The sequence below is a fragment of the Rhinopithecus bieti genome, unplaced genomic scaffold (genome assembly GCF_001698545.2).
Source record: "Rhinopithecus bieti isolate Rb0 unplaced genomic scaffold, ASM169854v2 scaffold_15834, whole genome shotgun sequence".
Taxonomy (NCBI): domain Eukaryota; kingdom Metazoa; phylum Chordata; class Mammalia; order Primates; family Cercopithecidae; genus Rhinopithecus; species Rhinopithecus bieti.
Window position 1 is genome coordinate 2,426,588 of NW_016808980.1, and position 21,821 is coordinate 2,448,408.

Here is a 21,821-nt window from a genome sequence, read left to right on the forward strand (position 1 = left end):
ACTGACGTACTGAAACCCTGGTGTTCTCAGAACCTGCTTTGAAGGAAATGCCAGGCTGGATGCTCCCTGCAGTCCATTTTCGTCTGGTGTGGGGGTGAACAAGGCCCAGTGGGCAGGGCCCAAGGCCACCCTCAACCCCACACGAATCAAGAGCTCCACCTTTATCTATTTATCTATTTGGGGATTCAATTTTTTTTTTTTTTTTTTTTTTTTTTTTTTTTTTTGGGGGTTTAATTTTTTTTTTTTTTTTTTTTTTTTTTTTTTTTGAGGTGGAGTCTTGCTCTGTCGCCAGGTTAGAGTGCAGTGGCATGATCTTGGCTCACTGCAACCTCCGCCAATTCTCCCCCCTCCGCCTCCCAAGTAGCTGGGATGACAGGCATGCGCCACCATACCCGGCTATTTTTTGGATTTTTAGTGGAGATGGGGTTTTGCCATATTGGCCATGCTGGTCTTGAACTTGCTACCACAGGTGATCCACCCACCCTGACCTCCCAAAGTGCTGGGATTACAGGCGTGAGCCACTGCACCTGGCCTATTTGGGGACTCAGTTTAATATTTGGGATAAAAGACTTCCATTTGCTAAAATAAAAAATAACTTGAAAACCACAGGGATCGTGGTAATAGCATGAGTCTTCCAATTCCTCATCTACGAGAACAGATAGGATAATCTCTAGCCTTAGCCTTCACATACCTCCTTTGTCATTTCATCAAAACAAAGATAAAAAATAACACAAACCAAGTTTCTGTGAGAATCAAATGAAATAATATACATAGAGAGTGCAATTCGCCCTCTACATCTATGGGTTCTGTGTCCTCAGATAGAAAATATTCAGGAAAAAAAAAATTCCACAAAGTTCCAAAAAGCAAAATTTGAATTTTCCATGCCGCAGGTTGTACATTGAGTCCATATGAATGAAGTGGTGTGCAGGCATTGTATTAGGTATTCTAAGGTATTATCATCTAGAGATGATGTAATGGATATGGGAGGATGTACACAGGTTATATGCAAATACTATACCATTTTACATAAGGGACCTGAGCATCCTCAGATTTTGGTATCCCAGGATACCACTGCACAGGCTCTATACTAAGAGTTTGACATATATCGTCTCATCTAATCCATTTAAAAAAACACACACACACAAAGTAGGTTCTATTGTCTTCTCACAGGGAATCAACCAAGACCAGAAAGGTGCTCAGTACAAATGCAGTGTGGGGAGGAAGCTCTTGATTGATTAGTGATGTCTGCCCTAGGCACAGCTTCAGAAAGGAGCTCAAGGAGCAAGGAGAAAGAGGGTGCCGACTGATCTAGCATGTCTTTCACAGGCACAGCCAGCAGAAAGGCAGCAGCCAGAGATGCCCATGCCTTGACTCAGTAGTGCAGCTGGCCGGAGGCCCAGGCCTCAAAGCTGAGCCCTAAGAGACTCCAAAGCCTCCTGCTCTTTCACAGGACAGCAGCAGAAAGGCAGCAGCAGAGATGCCCATGTTCACTCAGGTAGTGAGTGGCGGAGGCAGGACTCAAAGTGAGCCTTAAGAGACTCCAAAGCCTCCATGCTATGCTGCTATCTACATACATCTTTTCAGCTTCCCAAGATTTTAAGCTCCTTGGCTCACACATTTTTTTTTTAGGGCCTCCATATAACTGGGGCACATAGCAGATGCTAACAAATATCAGTTCCTCTTGTGCCTACTAGAATGTCAGCTCTATGAAGGCAGAAATTTTTGCCTGTTTAGTTCACCATTGTCTCTCCATTACTTATGTAACAGAATCTGCCACCTAGACGTTTGATAAACACTTCTTGAATAAACCAGGTGACATATGAGCAATTACATTTATCATGACTGCAACCTCATAACCACCTGGTGAGTCAGGTACACTAATTACACCCATTTTACAGATGAGAAAAACCTGGCCCAGGGAATTTACATTCCTTCTCAGGGTCTGGCAACCAGCAACGGACCAAGCCAAGATTTAAATCCATTTAAAGTCAGACTTAAACCTGACTCTGAATCCCATGCTCATAAACAGAAAACCATTTCTTAAAACTAAACCACGGAAGCAATCATTTTCGAAGCAATCATTTTCAAAGCCCTGCTCACCTGCAGATGGGAATGGCAGGCACCAGCGGCTTGGGCCAAGTGGGCGGAACCAGCAGGATGGATTCGGGAGCCGAGTTTCTCCTCTCCCCCTGCTCGCAGGGCCCCAGGAACTCCACGGCCGGGTAGATGTGGCGAGGCAGGCCGGCCTTGGATGGGGCCGCAGACACCGGCGAGGGGTCAGGGCTGGTCTTCCACATCTTGGGGGGGATCCCACAAGGCGAGTCCGTGGCAAGGCTGTTCAGGGCATCCATGATCACGGCAGAGCCAGCCACAGGGGGGTACCCAGCGGGAGCGCCGTGGTCCTGGGGTGCCACGTGAGATGAGGGCTGCGGCGAGGGGCTCCGGGAGCGCTGGGGTGAGGCTCCGGGCGGCAGGGCAACCAAGGCCTCGGCGCACGAATGCCTCCGCTTGGCACCAGGCGACGAGGAGCGGGAGGCCGGACGGGGCACGGGCGAGTGGCGGCCCAGGCAGCTGTCCTCGGCGAGGCTGGTTCGAGGTGACATTATTGGCGAGGTTCTGGGGGAATAATGAGCAGGGATGTTTTGAAACTGCGGACACAGGTCGTCGGGCCCGCCGTTATTGGGCGAGACGCAGGGCGAGGTGTAGGGGGAGAAGGTGTCAGAAATGAAGCTGGCAGAGGAGCCGCTGCTAGCGGGGCTCAAGCAAAGCGGCTCGCGGTAGCCCTCGAAGCCGGGCACGGGCAGGGTGAACCTCGGGCTGGCGGCCACCCCGGCCAGGGGCGGCTGCTCCACCAGGAGGCCCGCGTCTCTCATGCGGAGGGGGCCCACTGCCTGGATCAGTTCGTGGGACGGAGTGATCTCGATCCGAGGGCTCAGGCCCGAGGCCCCTGCTGGCTTGGCCGCGCTCAGCAAGTTCTGCGGCCCTACCCTATCCGGCTCTCCGAATCGGCCGGGGGGCTCGCCAGAGAGACTAGCAAGGGGGCTGTATGGCTTGAGGCCATAGTCCAGGACATCATCGGGGTATGCGGGTCCGGAGGGTGGGCTGGCGACCTTATGTGCATTCGGCTCTTCTGGAAAGAGAAGGGGGGAGGGGGGGTCTTTTAAGCCTCAAAACAGAACTCCCGGTGCAGAGCAATCACAGGCTGGGTTTTGTCTCATGTCATTTATTTTTTTTCAAATTCCCACCATGCCAAACCCCAAGCCAGAAGCTCCGTTCCTCACCAGAAGGAAACTGAGGCCACTTTGTCCCAGGTCCCTGGAGAAGAGAGGTCGAAGCAGAATGAGTTCTGGAAGATCCCTGGGCTAAGGGCCTCCAAACTTGGGTTTAAATGAAACCCTTCGGAGAAGTGTACTTTATCTCACAACCCCATTCACACCACCGTATACACCCACAACTGCAACAAAGGCCTCCCAAGTCCATACTTACCCCTGCTACATGACACCCTCAGACCCTCCCTCCTGCCTGATTGATTTTGCTTCAACGCTGGTCACGACCCATTAGACGGATTTCCTAACCCGCTGGTGTGGTGGGTCATGACCCGTAGTTTGAAAAGCACCAATCCAGGGCCTATGGCAGCACTCTACACACGTGACATGGACGCAGGACACAGAGAGAGACTGCACAGGCTCTGCAGCCCACGGTCCCCTGGGCTTGAATCCCAGATTTCGCACCAAGTACAAGCAGTGGCTTCATTCAGATCCAGGGCTCCTGACTCCTGTCTCGTCTGTGTCATTTTACAAATGAGGAAACTGAGGCCCAGAGCGGGGAAAAGGCCCAGCGAAAGATACGGAATTAGGAGGCTTAAAAATACCACAGGCAAGCCACTTGCCCCCCAACAGGCAGGGTCACTGCTACAGAGGTTACCTGACACCCAAACTATTAAAACCAATGGATGCAGGCTGGGCGTGGCAGCTCACATCTATAATCCCAGCACTTTGGGAGGCTGAGGTGGGCAGATCACTTGCAGTCAAGAGTTTGAGACCAGCCTGGCCAACATGGTAAAACCCCATCTCTACTAAAAATACAAAAATTAGCCAGGTGTGGTGGCGCAGGCCTGTAATCCCAGCTACTCAGGAGGCTGAGGCATGAGAATCAGTTGAAACCAGGAGGCGGAGGTTTCGATGAGCCAAGATTGTGCTGCTGCATGCCAGCCTGGGTGATAGAGTGAGATCTGTCTCAAAAATAAAATAAAATAAAGATAAAACCAATGACTGCAAAATGACCTAACTTCCTTCATTAGTGGCTGCCTACCCCAGGCTCCTGCTGCTACCTCGAAAGGCCCTACCGCTGGAGAATGCTGTTTAAGTAGAATGTTCTAGGACAGCCACCCAAGGACACTGCCACCCATCACCTCACACTGTCATTTAATTCTCAGCCTGACCCTCTTCTAGCAGACACCCTGCCTCACTGCATCCTGTACAGGTCCAGGTACATGGGGCTGCTTGGGAAATTCCCATGGAGTTAGTGCCCCCCATTCACCCCTCACTGCAACTCTACCTCCAAGGCCCCCCATCTCATCAGAGGCCCCTCCACCCTCCCCATCAGCTCACGGGGCGGCCTGGACTCCTCACTCTGATGCCTCACATCTGATCCGTCATCAGCCCTGACTGCTCCACTGTCAGGACAGAAACCAGATTCCTAGGTCTCCCCACTCAATCGCATCCACCCTGGTCCAAGCTGCCGTCCTCTCGCACGGGGACTACTGCAGTCACTTCCTCCCTGGCCTCCCCACTTTGTGGCTCTGTCAGTCTGTTTGTCACACAGCAGCCTTTAAGATGTCCATTCTCAAACCTACTATAAAGGCTTCTGGACAATTTAGATGGAACCAAAAGTCACTAACACAGCCTGTGCCCCGGCCTGCCCCCCACCCCCACCACTCCCCACTTCTCCCCAAGCTGGGTCAGCAACAACCCCTCCAACATCTTCGCTGTACTTAAGCAGCTCCTGCCTCAGAGACCTTGGGTTCCCTCTGCTTGGAAACCCTCCCCGCGAGATCCTCCCACTTCCCCTGGTTCCTTCCTGCATTTGCTCAGCCAGCACCTCCTGAGATCGGCCCATCAAAAGGATCACCTTCACCCCTTTTCCCTGCCATCTTTTCTCCACTGACACCTGCTAACAGCTCCCATCGCACCAGGCATCTGTTTAGGGAATCTCATTCTGCCAAACCAGGAGCAGGCAAACCACAGTCCACGGGCCAAATGAGGCCCATGGGTTGTGTCTGTAAATAGTTTTAGGACAACACAGCCACACCTATTTATTTACACAGGGTGAACAGAGCAAGCTACAGCTTACTCCTATACTACAACAGCAGAGTTGGTAGTTTGGGAACCGAATGGCCCCCAAAGCCTGAAATATTTACTCCTTGACCCTTTAGAGAATTTTACAACCCCACACTCGACCCAGAGCTCCATCAGTGTTGGGCCCGTGTCACTGTGGCCCAGCATTGTCTGCCAAGCACCTACCACAGGGCCTGGCACTTGCAAGCCCCCATAAACATTTGCCGAGTGGCTGAGAGAATAAGTAAATACAAGAACCATGTCCGGGGCCTGCCAGCCAGAAACAAGACCTTTTCCTGCCTTGGGGAACCCTGGGTGACCACCCCAGTGAGCCTCAGCCTCCTTGTTCCCTTTCTGGGCTGTCCTAGAGGAAATACTGTCCAGTTTAGCTAAGCTGATCTCTCGGGGTCCACATGGTACCCCCACTTCCAAAATGGCTCCCCACAGCTCTAGGTAAAAATAAATGACCCCCGCCAGGCAGCCTGGCTGGGCCCTGCCTGCCCATCTACCCTCGCCTGCATTCACTCCCTCCCTCCCTCTGTCTGAACTCCAGCCAAAGGGGAGTGTGGTGATTTTTGTTTTCTGTTTGATTTTGAGGCCATACTCAGCTGCCCATTTTGGAGTGCTATGGCACAATAATAGCTCACTGCAGCCTCCACCTCCCAGGCTCAAGCGATCCTCCCACCTCAGCCTCCCAAGTAGCTGGGACTACCAGCACACACCACCAGGCTCAGTTAATTTTTTTTTTTTTTAGTAGAGATGAGGTTTCACTATGTTGCCCAGGCTGGTCTCAAACTCCTGAGCTCAAGTGATCCTCCCACCTCAGCCTCCCAAAGTGTTGCGATTATAGGCGAGAGCCACCGTGCCTGGCAAAGGGAAGTTTTTTAAAAGCATCAAGCTCCTTCCTGCCCCGGGATCTTGGTACTTGCTGCTGCCCCTGCCTCAACAGCTCCTCCCCTGCCCACTGCCAGGCCCCCTTCTCCACATGACTAAAGCCCGTCCATGCCCATGGGCACGGCTTAAGTACTGCATGCTTCTAGAAGGACCCCCAACCACTTGACTAGCTCAGGCCCGGCTCACAGGTCCCTGCTGTGTTCTGTGCACATCTTGTCATAACGACTGAAGAACTGTGAAGTTCTCCATTTCCCTCAACCTCCAGTCTACCCCTCCTCCCTCGACCTCGAGATCCACCTCCACCAATCAGCGAATGCTATGAGGACTCTTGCTCTGCCATGCCCCTGGCACTTGGATGGGTCCTGCCACGAAACAGGCCCTCAAAAAGGATTTGTTGGCTGAATGAATGGTGCAAGTTCAGAAAAGTCGACCTGGAATAAACTATTAATCAAAGATGCCACTATCCAAACCAAAAGATAGAAGGCTATAACTCTAGATAGGGTCATTTAGTAATATCCATGAAAATTCCAAACACACATGCCCTTGGAACCACATATGCCCTCGGAACCAAGCAATGCTACTTTTAGAAATTCATCCTGGGCCAGTCATGGTAGCTCACGCCTAGAATCCCAACCCTTTGGGAGACAGAGGTAGGAAGATTGCTTCAGCTCAGGAGTTTGAGACCAGCCTGGGCAACATGGAGAAACCATCTCCAAAACAAAAAAAAATATTTTTTCATTAGCTGGGCATGGTGGCACCTGCCTGTAGTCCCAGCTACTGGAGAAACTGAGGTGGGAGGATCAAGGCTGCAGTGGCCCATGATCGTGCCACCACCTCCCAGCCTAGGTGACAGGATGTGACCCTGTCTCAAAAAAAAAAAAAAAAAAAATTCTTCCTGCAGATATACTCTCATCTGTGCAAAATGACCTGTGTATCCTTAAGATTAGTTACTACAACCCTGACTGTAATCCCAAAAGACTGGAAGCAACACAAAACCCATCTACTGGGGATGAATGAATTCTGGCTCATTCATACGAAGGGATACAATATAGCTACAAGGCCTGAAGAAGTTCTTTATGCATTGACATGGAATGACCAGTGAGATTTAGTATTAAAAGAGAAAAGCAAGCTGTATAGTGTGCACAGCATAAAAAGGATGAGAGGATGTACACACACACACACAGAGATGTACAGTGTACACAGATGTACAGATGTATACAGATTACACATACACATGTACACAGATGTACAAAGACATACACGCACAGATGTACACACACAGACAGATGTACAGGCACAGCTGAAGGATGCACAGGCTTTCTCTGGAAGTCACAAGGAACAGTGACATCCTCCAGGGAGGAGAACAAAGGAATAAGAAGACAGTGGCATGGCAGAAAGGAGACTTCCTTTGATTCATGTAATTATGTAAGAAAATAAATGTAACTCCCAAAAGAAACATTTTTAATTTTATTTCATAGGTGGTAGATGACATAACATGATATATAGTAATGAAACTCTGTTTTATGAAGCAGGAAATGGAGAGTGCAGTCCTGCCCCGCCACTAAGTAGCAGCATGATTTTGGAGAAGTGCCCCACCCAGCGGAGGCCTCAACACCTTCTCATTTATAACTGAACAGCATTCAATTGAATCAGTTTCCTTGGTGGCTTCTGGTGCTGAAATCCTTTGATTTTTCTAGCTAGCAATCTGTAAGGCCTGGAGTTCTTGTGAGGCTGTAGTTTAATGTAAACGTGTATTTGAATTCGCACATACACGCACACACACGCGCCTTCCGGGAAGGTAACAGAGCGGAGATTTTTTAATCTAGGAAAAGAGGAATGTCAAATCCATGGCCGACAACATTCTGAGAATTCGAACCAGAAAACAAAACACAAAAGTCTCTTAGCAAAAATTCCAGCCATATCAGAAAAACTGCACTGCGTCTTATCAGAAACACACCCTTGGGGCTGATGGGGACAGTCCACAGAAACGCAGTCCTGAAAACACACGTCACTCCCACTCCCTGGGAGCCCTGAAGAACAGAAAGCTCGAGTGTGCTGAGCAAAAGTATTTAAAGCATTTACATTGGTTTTCATTAATCCAAGCGGCAGAGTTTTTTCTTTTTTTTTTTTTTCCTCTTAACAAGACTTTAAATGTTTACCAGCAAGCAGGGAATAGGAAGATAATTAATAATCATTTAATTCTCAGTCCCCTGGGCATTTGACAGTAAATTTCACAAATAGCACATCATTAAAATATTTCTCTAAGTTACTGGCTGAGATTTCTCGCTATTTCTCCTTAAACAACTGCCATGCTCGCAGGCGGCTTTCTTACAGTCATCACGATGCCTGCACAGCACCGGGTGAAGTTAGTTTCATCTCAGAACCACCAAATTTTCTCAGGAGGGTTTCCAAAAAGCTTGCTTTTTTTTAACCACTTGCACGATCTTTGCTCTATTCATGTGCCGCCAAAAAATATTTACTTAATATTTCTAGTATTTAAATTCACTCACTTATTTTTTTTAAATTATTTTAAAAGGAAACTTTATACCACTACTGCAGATGGAAAATCAATGTCACCTCCATAAATAGAAGGTAGGATAAAATACAATAAAAATAAAACTTACTAAATTCAAGCAAGACACAGTGGCTGGGCAAAGACTCTGAGACTGAGGTTTTATACACCCCCACCCCGCCAATGCTCCTGTGGTATAACTCATACACACAGATGTCAGTGTTTTGAGTATAGGGTTTGATGAGTTTTGCCAAATGTCATACATTCTTGCTACCACCAACATAATCAAAATATGGAACATTTCCAGGACCCCAGAAAGTCAAGACCTAGAAACAGGGAGAGGGAGGAGTGTTAGAAAGAAAAGTGTCAACGATACAGCAGTACCTCAGTGAAGCATTACTCCTTTTGTTTGTTTGTTCTGTTTTTTGTTTTCTGAGACAGAGTCTCACTCTGTTGCCAGGCTGGAGTACAGTGGTGTGATCTCGACTCACTGCAACCTCCATCTCCTGGGTTCAAGCGATTCTCCTGCTTCAGCCTCCTGCGTAGCTGGGATTACAGGTGCCCACTACCACGCCTGGCTAATTTTTTTTGTATTTTCAGTAAAGATGGGGTTTCACCATGTTAACCAGGCTGGTCTCGAACTCCTGACCTCAGGTGATCCACCTGCCTCGGCCTCCCAAAGTGCTGGGATTACAGTCTTAAGTCACCGCGCCTAGCCTGAAATTCCACTCCTTCTGACTAGTTCGAAGAGAAAATAGCACTGAAAAATAGTTCTTAGCAAATACAACGTCCTCACTGGTGGACCACCTAAAATCCATTTCACCTACCATGGGAGGTACCTGGCCTGCATACGAGGCATCAGTACCAAAGGGAGGAAGAAGATAGAAGCAGTGATGGGGGATTTAGAGGTTGCTGCTCGAGGGCCTCTGTGCCTCCATGTCATGCACATACTGTTCCCCTTACCCGGAACCCCCTTCCATACCTCTCGACCTTACGTCTCCTAACAAGCCACTACTTATCCATCATGATTTGACCTGAACCACCCCCTCCTGGAGGCCCTCCCTGTTTCCCCAGGCTGGAGCAGGCAGCTCTTCTACACTCCCAGGTCCCACAGAGTCCTACACTGAAGTCTGTCTATGGATTCACTCATCTGTCTACCCTCTAGACTCTGACTTCTTAGAGGCAGATAGGAGTCTTACATCAATAATTATTATGAAGATAATTATAATGCAGAAAAAGCAGCTAAAATGTATTGAGAACTTACATGCAAGGCACTGTTGTAAGCACATCACATGTAGTAAATTACTCGACCCTCACAGCCACCTACCCACTGGATGCCAATAGTAGCTGCCCTGCCCCTCTCCCCGTTGTGGCAACCAAAAATGTCTCCAGGCATCGCCAAACATTTCCTGCCAGGCAGACTCGCCCCCAGCTGAGGACCATGGCTCCTGGCTTTACAGCCCCAGCATGGCACATGAGGCCTGCGCACAGCAGAGGCCCAAAGACTGCTGGAAGCGTCAACTCATGACTCACGCCCTCAACCTGAACTGATTCAGAAACGAGACGTCTGCTCACTCTCGGCCCTGGCAGGTAACGCTCATCTCTGTGGCAGGCATCTGAAAGTTCTCATTCTTATCACCCCTCCTTTCATCAAGTTCCTGGGTGCTTACCCAATAGGTAGGCCCTGTGAATATGTGGAGAAATCTCTGACCACTCCCGAAAACTGCAGGACAAGATTGCTGGGGAGGCCAGTTCAGCCCTCCTCTTTGCCCCACCAAGCAAGAGCTCTAAACTGAGACCCAGGTCTCAGAACGGAGGGTAGCACAGGGTTAGGGGACTCCAGATCCACTCCCACCCCTGGCTGTGAGACGTGGGGAAACTCCACGTCCTCATGTGTGACACGGGGTGATGACGCTGGTAATACAAGCCTGTCGGTTTCCCTAACTTCTGCAAAGCCCAAGACAGACAGAATCAACACTCAGTAAATGGGGCCTACTGGATTATTATTGAAAGAACAATCTTTCCAGTGACAGTTCTGCTCTTTCCCTGCTATAGTTACTCTATTTTACAACAACTTGAACGCACTAGTCCCCAACCCCTTCAAAAGCATTATGAAAAAAAGGAAGACATTTTATAAAATAAAATGGGTTGGTCAGCACTTTAGGAATTCTCTTTTCACCTCAGATTCTGCTGATCTTCAGAAAATGTGTGGAGGAGGTAAAATGTGCTTCCAACACCCTCTCCATTCCGCACTTTGTACTTTTCCTCCCAGGCTACCTGGGAGTGGATCAACTAAATCTTACTAAAGTGCTAGTGAGTCAGTGAGCTGCTTGTCATAACCAAAATACTAATAGCTAACACATCTATACCACTTACTTTATATCGAGAACCACTGTATGCATCTAGTATATGCTCATATTTGTCTCACAAGAACCCTATAAAGCAGGTGATATTGTCTCCCCATTTTATATAGGGGGAAAATGAGGCTCAAAGAGGGTGAGTAATTTGCCCAAAGTCACACAGCTTCTAAGTATCAGAGCCAAGATTCATTCTCAGGCAACCTGGCTCCTCCACCCCCTTAACCACTACTTTATCCTGCATCTCAGGAAAGAGGTGATTTCCTGGATGGCGACACCCTGACCCTGACACAGGGAAGCAAGGATCCCCCTGGAAAGGAAATTATTCTGGGGGCCTCATCATTTCACTCGGGAGGTAGGCTGCCCCTGACAACTGAAGATACAGATTCCTTTCTTTGGGAATGTTCACAGTCTCTCCTTTTGCCCCAGAATTGAGTCAAAGATTATTTTAAAAATCACACTCAGGCCACATAGTGGTCCCCGCCAGCGCCTCTTCCCCTGGAAGCTCTGGAGGCCTGTTGCTCACCCTCACAGACGGACACACAGCCAAGTCTGAGGTGGCCACTCGCTCAGCGCCAACCCGCCAGCCAACAGATCACTTTTGAAAAAAGGAACAGCAAGAGAACATCTTCTCTGCCTAGAACTGCAGGCGGTGGAATTTTCGGGAAGCAGAATAGTATGACCAAAATAGAAACCCAGCTAGGGAACCTCTGAGAGGCAGCCGTCCTTGGGGGGGCACGGGGAGGGGCAGAGACCAATGGAGCTTTCAGGCTTGAGTGGCTGGGAAGAGAGGAGCAGGGCCTGGCCTGGGAGCTGGATGCCCCCTCGATGGGCAGCAGGGCAACAGGGCTCCACTGATCCCTGGCCAAGCTGATCCGACCCACGGCTTGATGAGCTCACCCCGATGCCAAGGTGGTGTGAGTCCCAGGGCCTGGGTTTGGGACATCACAGTCTGTTGCCAAGGCAGCACTTAGGATGCCACAGCTGGCACCGCAGACCTGTAGCCAGAGGAAAGGGGCAGACAGAGAGACAAACCTCGCCTCCTGCCACTCACCCCGATAACTCACATAACTTCCTGCCCATCAGGGCTGCAAGGAATCCCAAAACAGAGTAGGAAGGTGGATGGATTTTTCATCTGGCGGGTGTGCACAACCTATAGAAAGAACCCCTTTGAAAAGTAATGGATTGCCTCCAAATAACAAATCTGACACTCAGCAGACTTTCAGACAAGCCCCCCTAGACCACTGCTGCCCACGCCCCACCCAGTCACACACACACACCACCTAACAGTAAGTGGATTCTCAATGAATGAATCATGTGTATTAATGATGAGAGTCAGGTTGTCACACCCTTCATTCAGAGGTGACACATACAGACACAGGGCCTGAAAGTCAAGAAATTCCATCTGGATAAATCAGGTCCAGAAATGCCAAAAAGGAAAGGGAGGACATTTGCCATCCTGTCTCGTCCATGGAACCACTGGAAAAAGTCATCCTGAATGCGATGTCTTTGCTGACCTTGCCCCAGCTAAGACAGCTGTCTGCCTTCCCCAGACGGGGCCGAAAGACAAGCTCCGTGGTGCTTCCCAGGCAGGCTGCTGCAAGGCCAGGCGCCTGGGACACAGGACCGGGGTGATCCACAAGCAATGAGGCTTGCAGACTGGCTGCTGGCATGACTGCTTGCAAAAACACGCGCACCCACATGCTGACACGTATTGCTTTTGGAGAGGGGTGGAGAAATGTATGGAATCTGCAACCCACAGGCCGCAAGGTCACCTTTTAGATGGGGGCAGCAGGGCCCAGGCATGTGGCACACACAAAAACTCATCTCCATCGTCAAATCTGGATGCGAAGAACTGTCTCTTGCTGGTTTCAAGCCATTTCCTGGGGCCCTCCTGCCTTGGAGAATTCCAGAGATATTCCTATTTTTAGTCATTCGAATAGCTTATGTCCACTGTGCCGCAAGCTTTCACGTGTACGCTCCCCTGTTCTCTCTGCAGTTTACATCAACTGCTGGAGATAGCTACTCTGAATACCTCTGTGTTACAGATGGGGAAACTGAGGCTTGGGGTGCAGGGAAATTCCCAAGACCACAAGAAGAGTCAGGGCAAAGCTTGGATTAAATTTCAGGGCTGGGGGTGTACGGGGGTATGTGGTGAGGGGCAGTGCATTGGGGGAAGGGCTGTACATGTGTAGCATGATATGTGTGCAGCATGATATGTGTGTAGCATGATGTGTATCAGTTCTGCAGATTTCATCAGTTTTGTTGTTTGTTTTTGAGATGGAGTCTCACTCTTGTTGCACAGTCTAGAGTGCAGTGGCGCAATCTTGGCTCACTGCAACCTCCACCTCCTGGGTTCAAGCGATTCTCCTGCCTCAGCCTCCTTAGTAGCTGGAATTACAGGTACCTGCCACCACACCCAGCTAATTTTTGTATTTTCAGTAGAGACAGGATTTCACCATGTTGGCCAGACTGGTCTCGAACTCCTGACCTTAGGTGATTCACCCACCTCAGCCTCCCAGTGGTGGGATTAGAGGTGTGAGACACCATGCCCAGCCTTCATCAGTTTTAAAAATATGCATCACTTATATGCAGTAAAATGCACAAATATTTCACATACATCTTGTGCCTTTGCAGATATATTTGCATATATATATATATGCACAAGACACAGAACATTTCAAGTACCCCAGAGGGTTCTCTGTGGCCCCTCTGAAGCCAGACACCCTCACCCAGGAAGAACCACTCCCTGACTTTTCTCACCATATGCTGGGTTTGACTGTTCTCGAACGTCCTTTAAATAAAATCTGGATGTATGTGTCTCACTTATTTTGCTCAACAGAATGTCTGAGCTTCACCCATATTGTGTGCAGTAGTCCTTTCTTTTTCATTGCTGTGTACTATTTCGTTGTACAAATCAACCACAATTTATCCAATCACCTTGCTGAACTCCCTCCGTTTTTAAAACATTTGAGATTAAACTCGTGATTTAGCAAGGTCTGTGTCTAACAGAAGAGAGTACAGTGCATGACAGAGAACAGACCTCAGAGTGGCTTCCTCACCAAAAGGAGAAGGAAAGATCTGGTCAGAAGAGTTCCCCAGAAATAGACTTTAGATAATCCTCCTGCAATAGGACTCGCCACGGCTAAACCCACCCACTCTGTCAAAGGCCTGCAGAAGACGACATGAGCAAGGGAACATCTCTTCTTTCCATCCTCTGCCCAACTTAGCAAAGAGTCCCCCTCTCCAACCAGCCACCTCTGAGAGTTTGGTCTCATATTGATCCTCACATCCCCTCGCACAGCCTGAAAGGCTGATTTCCATTTTTCCTTCAGGCAACTTAAAATCCAAGTGGAAACTTCCCTTTGAAGACAGTGGGGCCTGTGTAACCCTTGGCCGGGGGCAGAGATTTAAAATTAATGCCTTCTTGACTGACAGCTTCTTTATTTATACTTTTCCCCAGGAGCTTTCATTTCAGTGCCATGTTCCCGGGGGTGGGCACACTTCATCAGTGGCCCCTGCCAACCCCCTGGTTATTAAGACATTCCTCCCTACTCCATGGCAACAGAGGTGATGTCACCCTTTGCGGATTTCAGAGCTGCAGCCCACCTTCTTAGGATTCTACAGGTAAACAGCTCCTTTCCATAGCCTTTAAAATAACTTTAGCAGGCATTTTAGACTTGGGTTTGTTTTTCTCTCTCATTTAACACTCTCACTTTTGCAGGCACGCCCACGCAGGTCTGTTTTGATAAGGACCTTCATAAATCCTGAGCTTTGCAGGCCACTTTCTTCCCTTCAGGCCCAGCTAAAGAAACGCTCTTTTTCCAAAACCTCAGATTACAAGGTCAAGAGGGTCCCAAATACCAACTCAGGAAAAGCAATCTCCCCACTCTGCATGTGGCTTACAGTCTGCCTTTGGTATATTTCTTCCACAGAGGGAAAAGCATTAAAGATTCCAGTGCAGGGCTTTAGATCCAAATGCCCAAGAGGCAGGCAGGACCATCCACCAAGATGGAGAAAGAAACAGAAAAATAGCAGAGCTCCCCATCAGTTCTCATTTCTACCTTAGCCAGGAGTTTTCCAGTGAGTATAATCCCATTAGGACAGTAGCAAGACACAATTTATAATTCTATAAATATCAGCTATAAGAGGTGAACGTGCACACATCCCACCGTACATGAGACACATCAGACAAAGTTAGAGACAGCAGCTACATACGGCGTCCTGCTGCCCTCCAGGGCCACATTCTGGCTATGAGATACAGTGCTGATGGCAGGCACCTAGGACTCTAAGTGCCCAAGTTCAAGGCCTGTCCTGCCATTTACCAATGCAGACTCTCAGCAAAGTTACTTTACCCCCAAGAGCCTGATCTCACTGGTCTGGGATGCAGTCTGAGAATTTCTAATGTAGCCAGAACTGAGAGCCCCTTGCCACCCATTCTACATTTTTCAAAAGTATTTAACCTGCCACCTGATATGGCTGGAGAGCCATGAGAACCAACCTAAATAACACTGCTTTAAAGTTTCAAGAGCCTCCACTCCTGATCAAAATCTATGCCACCAAAAGAACGCAGGGGCTTGAATTTAGAAGCCAAGATACCATGTGTTTCACAGGGAAGAATGAGTGAGGCAACTTCAACCTCATTTCCTCTGCCTCCCTGCAAGGCCGATGCTCAATTCTAGCCCTCATTTCACCTTTCCAGCTGCACCTGGAGACGTTATTTGTCCAAAGCAGGCTTATTAAGGTCTGTCCTTAACTCAACAGAGAAGGCAATGTCTCTGAATGTCACATGTGTTTAGTGAACCTGCTTGCTTAGTGTAGAACACTATTTTTAGCAAGCACCAAACACATACACATATACACACACACACACACACACACACACACACACACACACACACACACACACAGATACTGTATCACAGCACCTCGTATGTCCCTATTTGTTTACCAGACTATGACCCATATTGGCCTGGGGGCCAGGAACCATATCTAATTTGTGTGTATGCCCCTACAGGGTCTGGCACAAAACCAGCTTTCAGTGTGTTTGCTGAAAGAATGGGGTTTTAATTGTGCCCTGTGAATGGATCGAGAGCAGCTGTTCCTACACTGCAGTGCCAGTGAAATTAGGGAATGGGACACAGAAGAGTCTGTGAGTGCTGAGAAATGACATCAAAAGCACGTGGGGGGATATGAAGTGGAGAGGGGAGGTGGCAAGGTGTGGGTGGGGGGTGCAGGGGGTATGTGATGAGGGGGCAGTGCCCAGGGGAAAGGGCTGCCCATGTGTAGCATGCACATGCATGGTGGGTGTGTATACAGAATCTGCGGATTTCATCAGCTTTTTAAAGGGCTGTGACCTCAAAAGTTTAAGGATCACAGGAATAGACTCTATAAAACAACAAGCAGTGATCAGAAGGAACCTGTTTTCCTTTCTGAAAGGCCAAGGTTGGCATTAAATGCTTTAGCTTACCAGGGATTGAAGGAGGGCTGCACCAGACTGTTGAGGCAAAGCAGATGTGAGCATTCCCCACATATCTGTCCCCACAGTAACTGGAGATCTGGCATCTCTGGAGGTGACTAGGAATCCCCAGTACCCACCTGTCTCTCTCAGCATATTACAAGTTGGGGGAAGTAAGAATCCATTGCATTCACAAGCATGCATAAGGGAATTCAGCTTCTGAACTGTCTGCTGACAGCCAGCACATCTTCCCCCTCCAGGGTGGGATCAGTGGCCCCATCAGGACTCCCACATCCCTGCCCCCAGGTCTTTCTGTCACTGTGTACTTGGTTGTCTCCTCCACTTGAAAGAAAATCAAGAGTCTTCTTTGCACATCTCTAGTGAATAAATTTGAAACCTAGACAGATAAAATGGATAATTTCCCAGAAAGATAGTTTACAAAAATTGACTCCAGTAGAAATAGAAAGTGTAAAGAGACCAATTCCCACAGTATAGAGAAAGCCATCAAGAAACAACTCCACAAAGAAGTGCCAGGTCCAGGCGGCTTCACAGAGGAATTCGACCACAGCTTTAGAGACCAGGGAGTCCCAGGGAGACAGAAATTGTTCCTGAGCATAGACAAGGAAAGAAATCTGAACCTGATAGCACACAAAATAGGACAATATGAGTATCACTCATGAATACTGAAAAATTCTTAAATATTATCTGATGCCACCACCACCTTAAGAAAATAATACAAGTGGAGTCCATACCAGGGATGTTTTCACATAAAGAAATCTAATAATGTATGCCAACATATTAATAGGTCTAAGAAGAATAAGATATTTTTCCATAGATTCTTAAAAAAGCCTTTGATATAATTCAACTCGCATTTGTAATAAAAACTCTGAGGGAGAAAAGAAAGAACTAATACTTCCTTTACATAATTCATACACCTCAATTCTAAAGCCAACACTGGAGGTCCTCCTCCAAGGCAAGGATGCCCACTGGCTTCGCTATCATGTAACACTCTACTGGAGGTATTAGTTAATACGATTAGACAAGAGAAAACAACAGAGGCACAATCAGAGGCGCTAGCTCAGAGAGGGCAAGATCTGGGTCTCATTCCTCATTGTGACCCTAGGATCTAACACAGTGGGTGCTCAGTAGCTGAATGAGTAAATAAACAATGGTTCATATTAATTGAACGCCTCCATTAACAAAAGCAAAGGTTTACTGCAACACTAGTAACAGATCACATGCTGTGTTGATTTAAATGGATTAACCTATGCAAGGCAGACAACAACCCTGTGAGGCAAGTGGTATTATTTCAGCCATTTCACAGATAAGCTGACAGAGGTCCAGAGAAGCTAGATGACTTGTTCAAGATCACCTTGTAGTAAACAAGGTTTTCAATTCCAGCCCTGCCATGGTCCCAGACGCCTTGCGAACTGGTTTGTATGTGTCTCTCACCAAATGAGAGAATGAGGAACCTCACACAGTTCAGAACACATGATATGGAGCAAGGCTGCCCATTTTGGGAAAATTACTTTACCTCTCTGTGCCTTAGCATCCTCCTCCGTAAAACACGGGTGATAATAGTGCCTGCCTGCTAGGGTTGGAGAGGAATCACATGGGCTAATGAACGTCTGCTACACGCTAAACTCCATAAAACGAGCATCCGAGTTCCCCAAAATTCCCTAATATACCTTCACCAATTCTAACAACAATGTCTGTCCCATTAGCAGTACCTTTCCCTCCTTGGTTTTTGCCAAGCTCATGCCCAGAGTTAAGGGTAGAACTTTACATGCATCACCAATATGTTGCCATCTGGGACAAAACCTAATAACAGGATAAAGGCTAGCGTTCACCCCTGAGGAGTTCTCATACAGAAGCAAAGAGAGGTGACTGCTATTAACATCTGGGTGACCCAGAGCCAGAGACACATCTGGGAGTTCACAGTAGCCTCTCAAAACTCACCATGTCCCTTCTCTTTTTTTTGTCTGGTTTGTTGGTTTGAGACAGGGTTTCCCTCTGATCCATGGGCTGGAGTGTAGTGGCACGATCATGGCTCAGGGCAGCCTCGAACTCCTGTTTAAGAGATTCTCCCACCTAAGCCTCCTGAGTAGCTGGGAAGCTGGGTCTACAGGCATGCGCAACTAGGCTAAATTGTTTTAGTTTTCATTTTTATTAGAGATGAGGTCTTGCTCTGTTGCCCAGGCTGGTCTTAAAGTCCTGGACTCAAGCGATCTTCCCACCTTGACCTCCCAAAGTGTTGGGATTGCAGGCATGAGCCGCTGCTCCCGGCCACGACATCCCTTCTCTTCCTGGGTGCTAACTCTTCTGTGCTGCCTACTTCTCAGCAAAGAGTAAGTGCTTCCCGGATTCCAGAGTATTACTCTGTACTCCTTAAGTGTGGGCTTCATGTAGTAAAGTCTTCCAAAGAGTTTGAAGAAACTGACAAAAGCTACCTCTGCCGGGTAATCAAGGTTAACATCAATGATAAATGATATGGATAGTACACATTTTTTTGTTTTTTGTTTTTTTGAGACAGAGTCTCACTCTTGTAATCCAGGTAGCCCAGGCTGGAGTGCAGTGGTGCCACCCACCTCACTGCAACCTCCGCCTCCCGGGTTCAAGCAATTCTCCTGCGTCAGCCTCCTGAGTAGCTGGAATTACAGGTGCCTTCCACCATGCCTGGCTAATTTGTGTATTTTTAGTAGAGTTGGGGTTTCACCATGTTGGCCAGGCTGGTCTTGAACTCATGACCTCAGGTGATCCGCCCACCTCAGCCTCCCAAAGTGTTGGGATTACAGGCTTGAGCCACCACGTCTGGCTAGATAGTACATACTCTTGATACGATGTGATGAGAAGGGGCCTTTATCTTTGTGGGCTTCCTCCTGAAACCCTAGAGCCCTAGTCTAATGAAGGGACAGTCTACAATACAACCAACAATCCTCAAAAACAGTGAAGGTCACAAAAAACATTCCCAATCTGAATGAGGCATAAAACTCAATAATGTGTCAATATTGGTTCGTTGATTACAATAAATGCACCATACTAATGTAAAACATTAATAACATGGGGAAACAGGGTAGGGGGTATATGGGAACTCTCTGTGCTATCTTTGCAACTTTTCTGTAAATCTGAAACTGTTCCAAAAAATAAAGTTTTTTTTTAAAAAAAAAAAAAAACAGATTCCAGGGCTTTCATTGTGGTCATTTAGATACCCATCTGGTGGCCACCAAGCACCACTTGCCAAGAAAACTATAAAAGTACCTCCCTTCAGATTTGGCTTGGAAACTATTTCCCCGGAAATCCCCCCACCCCACCCGACAAGAAAAATAAAAGCTGATTACGAATCTGGGAGGGGTGTGAGTATTTGTTCCCTGAAAAACATGACTTTAATCTTAATGAACAGAAAGACCACGGATGTTAGTGCGGATCATTTGCAGATTCTTAATTGTATCTTTTCAAAGCAAAAGATGTCCTCCAGATTGCAGCTCTAGAAGACTGCTCTCTTCTGCTAATTATTTCCATCTCCAGCCAAAACACAAAATTATTGCTAATGACCATCTCTCGGTATCCAAGTGAAGACAGGATACCCAAAGCTAAAGCAAATCCCTCACCTAAGGTGGCCAGAGAGGACACCGAGGGAAGTTAAAACTTTATTATCTGTCTAACACAGTGCCTGTGGGAAACATCAGGCCACCAAGCCTCCTCGATAGGCTTCCCACACGAGCCAGTGAGCACAAGCCCTTCCTACGCACCAGATGTAGGCAAGCCCAGAGTGCGTCTGGAAGCTACCAACAGGCCTGCCCCTGAGCCTTCAACAAGCATTGGCTGGGCTGGGCTGGGCTGTCAAAATCAGGAAGCCTGGTTGGGTTTTTTGTTTTTTTCCAAGACAACCTGCTAACCAGAAATACACAGTGAGGTTGGGTGTGTGGCCTCTTCCCCCCCACCTCCTCCCTCTAACGAATGCTCCTGTTAAACACGTGAAGTGACAGATGAGCATTGGGCCCAGCCTGGGGAAGTCCCCAGCCCCCAGCGACTGAGGGCACTTGGAGGCACAGAGTGACAAAGTTCAGGCAGAAAGAGCCTGTGTCCTTCTGAATCCACGCCGCAGCTGCCCCCCACCCCACCCCATAGTAGAAGTTCACTTAATATAGCTCAGACCAGTCCTCTCGTGGGTGATAAGTAATGGGTTCAGCAGCAGCAGCAGAACCCAGGGAGGAAATGGGCCGGCCTTATAATACCAAAGTTTTTAACCCTCTCCAGCATCAGACAGACAACCTCTTCCTCAGTTTCAACACAAAGTCCCCATCAACCACTGCTCACAGGAGGTGATGGGAACTGCATGGCCTCACTTCAGTGCCTGGAGGGAAGGAGAAGCCTCCTAGCCTTGATAACTGGGTTCAGCTGCAAGCCCCCCCCTTTTTTTTTTCGCAACCCCTCCCTGCTAACTCCATTCTTTGCTTCCTCACCTCCTCCCTCCAAAGGCACAGAAATCATGTCCCTTGCCCTTTGACAACCCAGTCCCAAGCAAGAGGCCAGCAGACGGCACCCGCTCCCCAGCCTTGGGACCTGCCTGCCACCTTTTGTTTTGCTGAGAGTGACCCTCAGGGAGCACTCACAAGCAACCAGAAACCGGTGCCCCTATAGGGCAAGAGGGAGCCAACCACCCCCTAAGGGTGGCAGTGGCCACGGACGCCTCCCCTTCCTGGCACCTGGGTAGGGGTACCCTCCCTCCAGGCCCCTTAGGAAGAGGGGCAGCTGGAGCCAAGAGGACTCCTGTGCCCAGTCCCCAGGCCTGAGCCCCTGGCGGGCTCAGGGGCCAGGCCAGGGGGAGCCTCCACCGACCTTCGTTCGGATTCAAATACTCATAGTCGAAGAGGATGGAGAAGTCAAGCTCGTCTTGGGGGCTGCCCCCGGGCTCGTGGCCTGGGGCGTCCCCGCCGTCAGGTTGGGGCTGCTGCTCGGGGGCGTTCATGGTGCGCAGGGCGGGAGGGCTGCGGGGCTGGGGGCGAGGGCGGGCGCGGCTAGCTCTGGGACCCCTCGCGGGAGGCTGGCGGAGGCGGCTTGAGCGGCAGGGTCCCTTTCCTCGTGGGGACGCACGCCGGGTCCGGGGTCTGCGCGCCTGGAGCAGCGGGTCCTGGACGCGCCCGGGGAAGCTGAGCGGCGGCGGCGACGGCGGCGCGAGCTTCCTGCTCCGGAGGCACCTGTTGCAGCCCGGGGAGGGCGGGGGGGCGCGTGGAGGCGGGGACAGGGCGGCCAGGCCGGCGGGG

At 49.0% G+C, this 21,821-nt stretch overlaps 1 protein-coding gene across 9 annotated transcripts in view; it reads right to left on the bottom strand.

Annotated features, from left to right (window-relative positions):
- Nucleotides 1-21,821, bottom strand: part of NFATC2 (nuclear factor of activated T cells 2) — a 187,283-nt gene that overhangs the window by 141,054 nt on the left and 24,408 nt on the right. For 3 of the 9 annotated variants that reach the window (XM_017888162.1, XM_017888164.1, XM_017888163.1), the window contains exons 1-2: nt 21,397-21,752; nt 2,101-3,130 (exon numbers count right to left, since the gene is read on the bottom strand). In XM_017888162.1, coding sequence (XP_017743651.1) covers nt 2,101-3,130; nt 21,397-21,526 — 1,160 coding nt within the window. In that variant the 5' untranslated portion in view covers nt 21,527-21,752. Of the gene's footprint in view, nt 1-2,100; nt 3,131-21,396; nt 21,753-21,821 lie in introns of those variants that run through there. The other 6 variants (XM_017888169.1, XM_017888171.1, XM_017888168.1 and 3 more) reach the window with 3 other exon arrangements.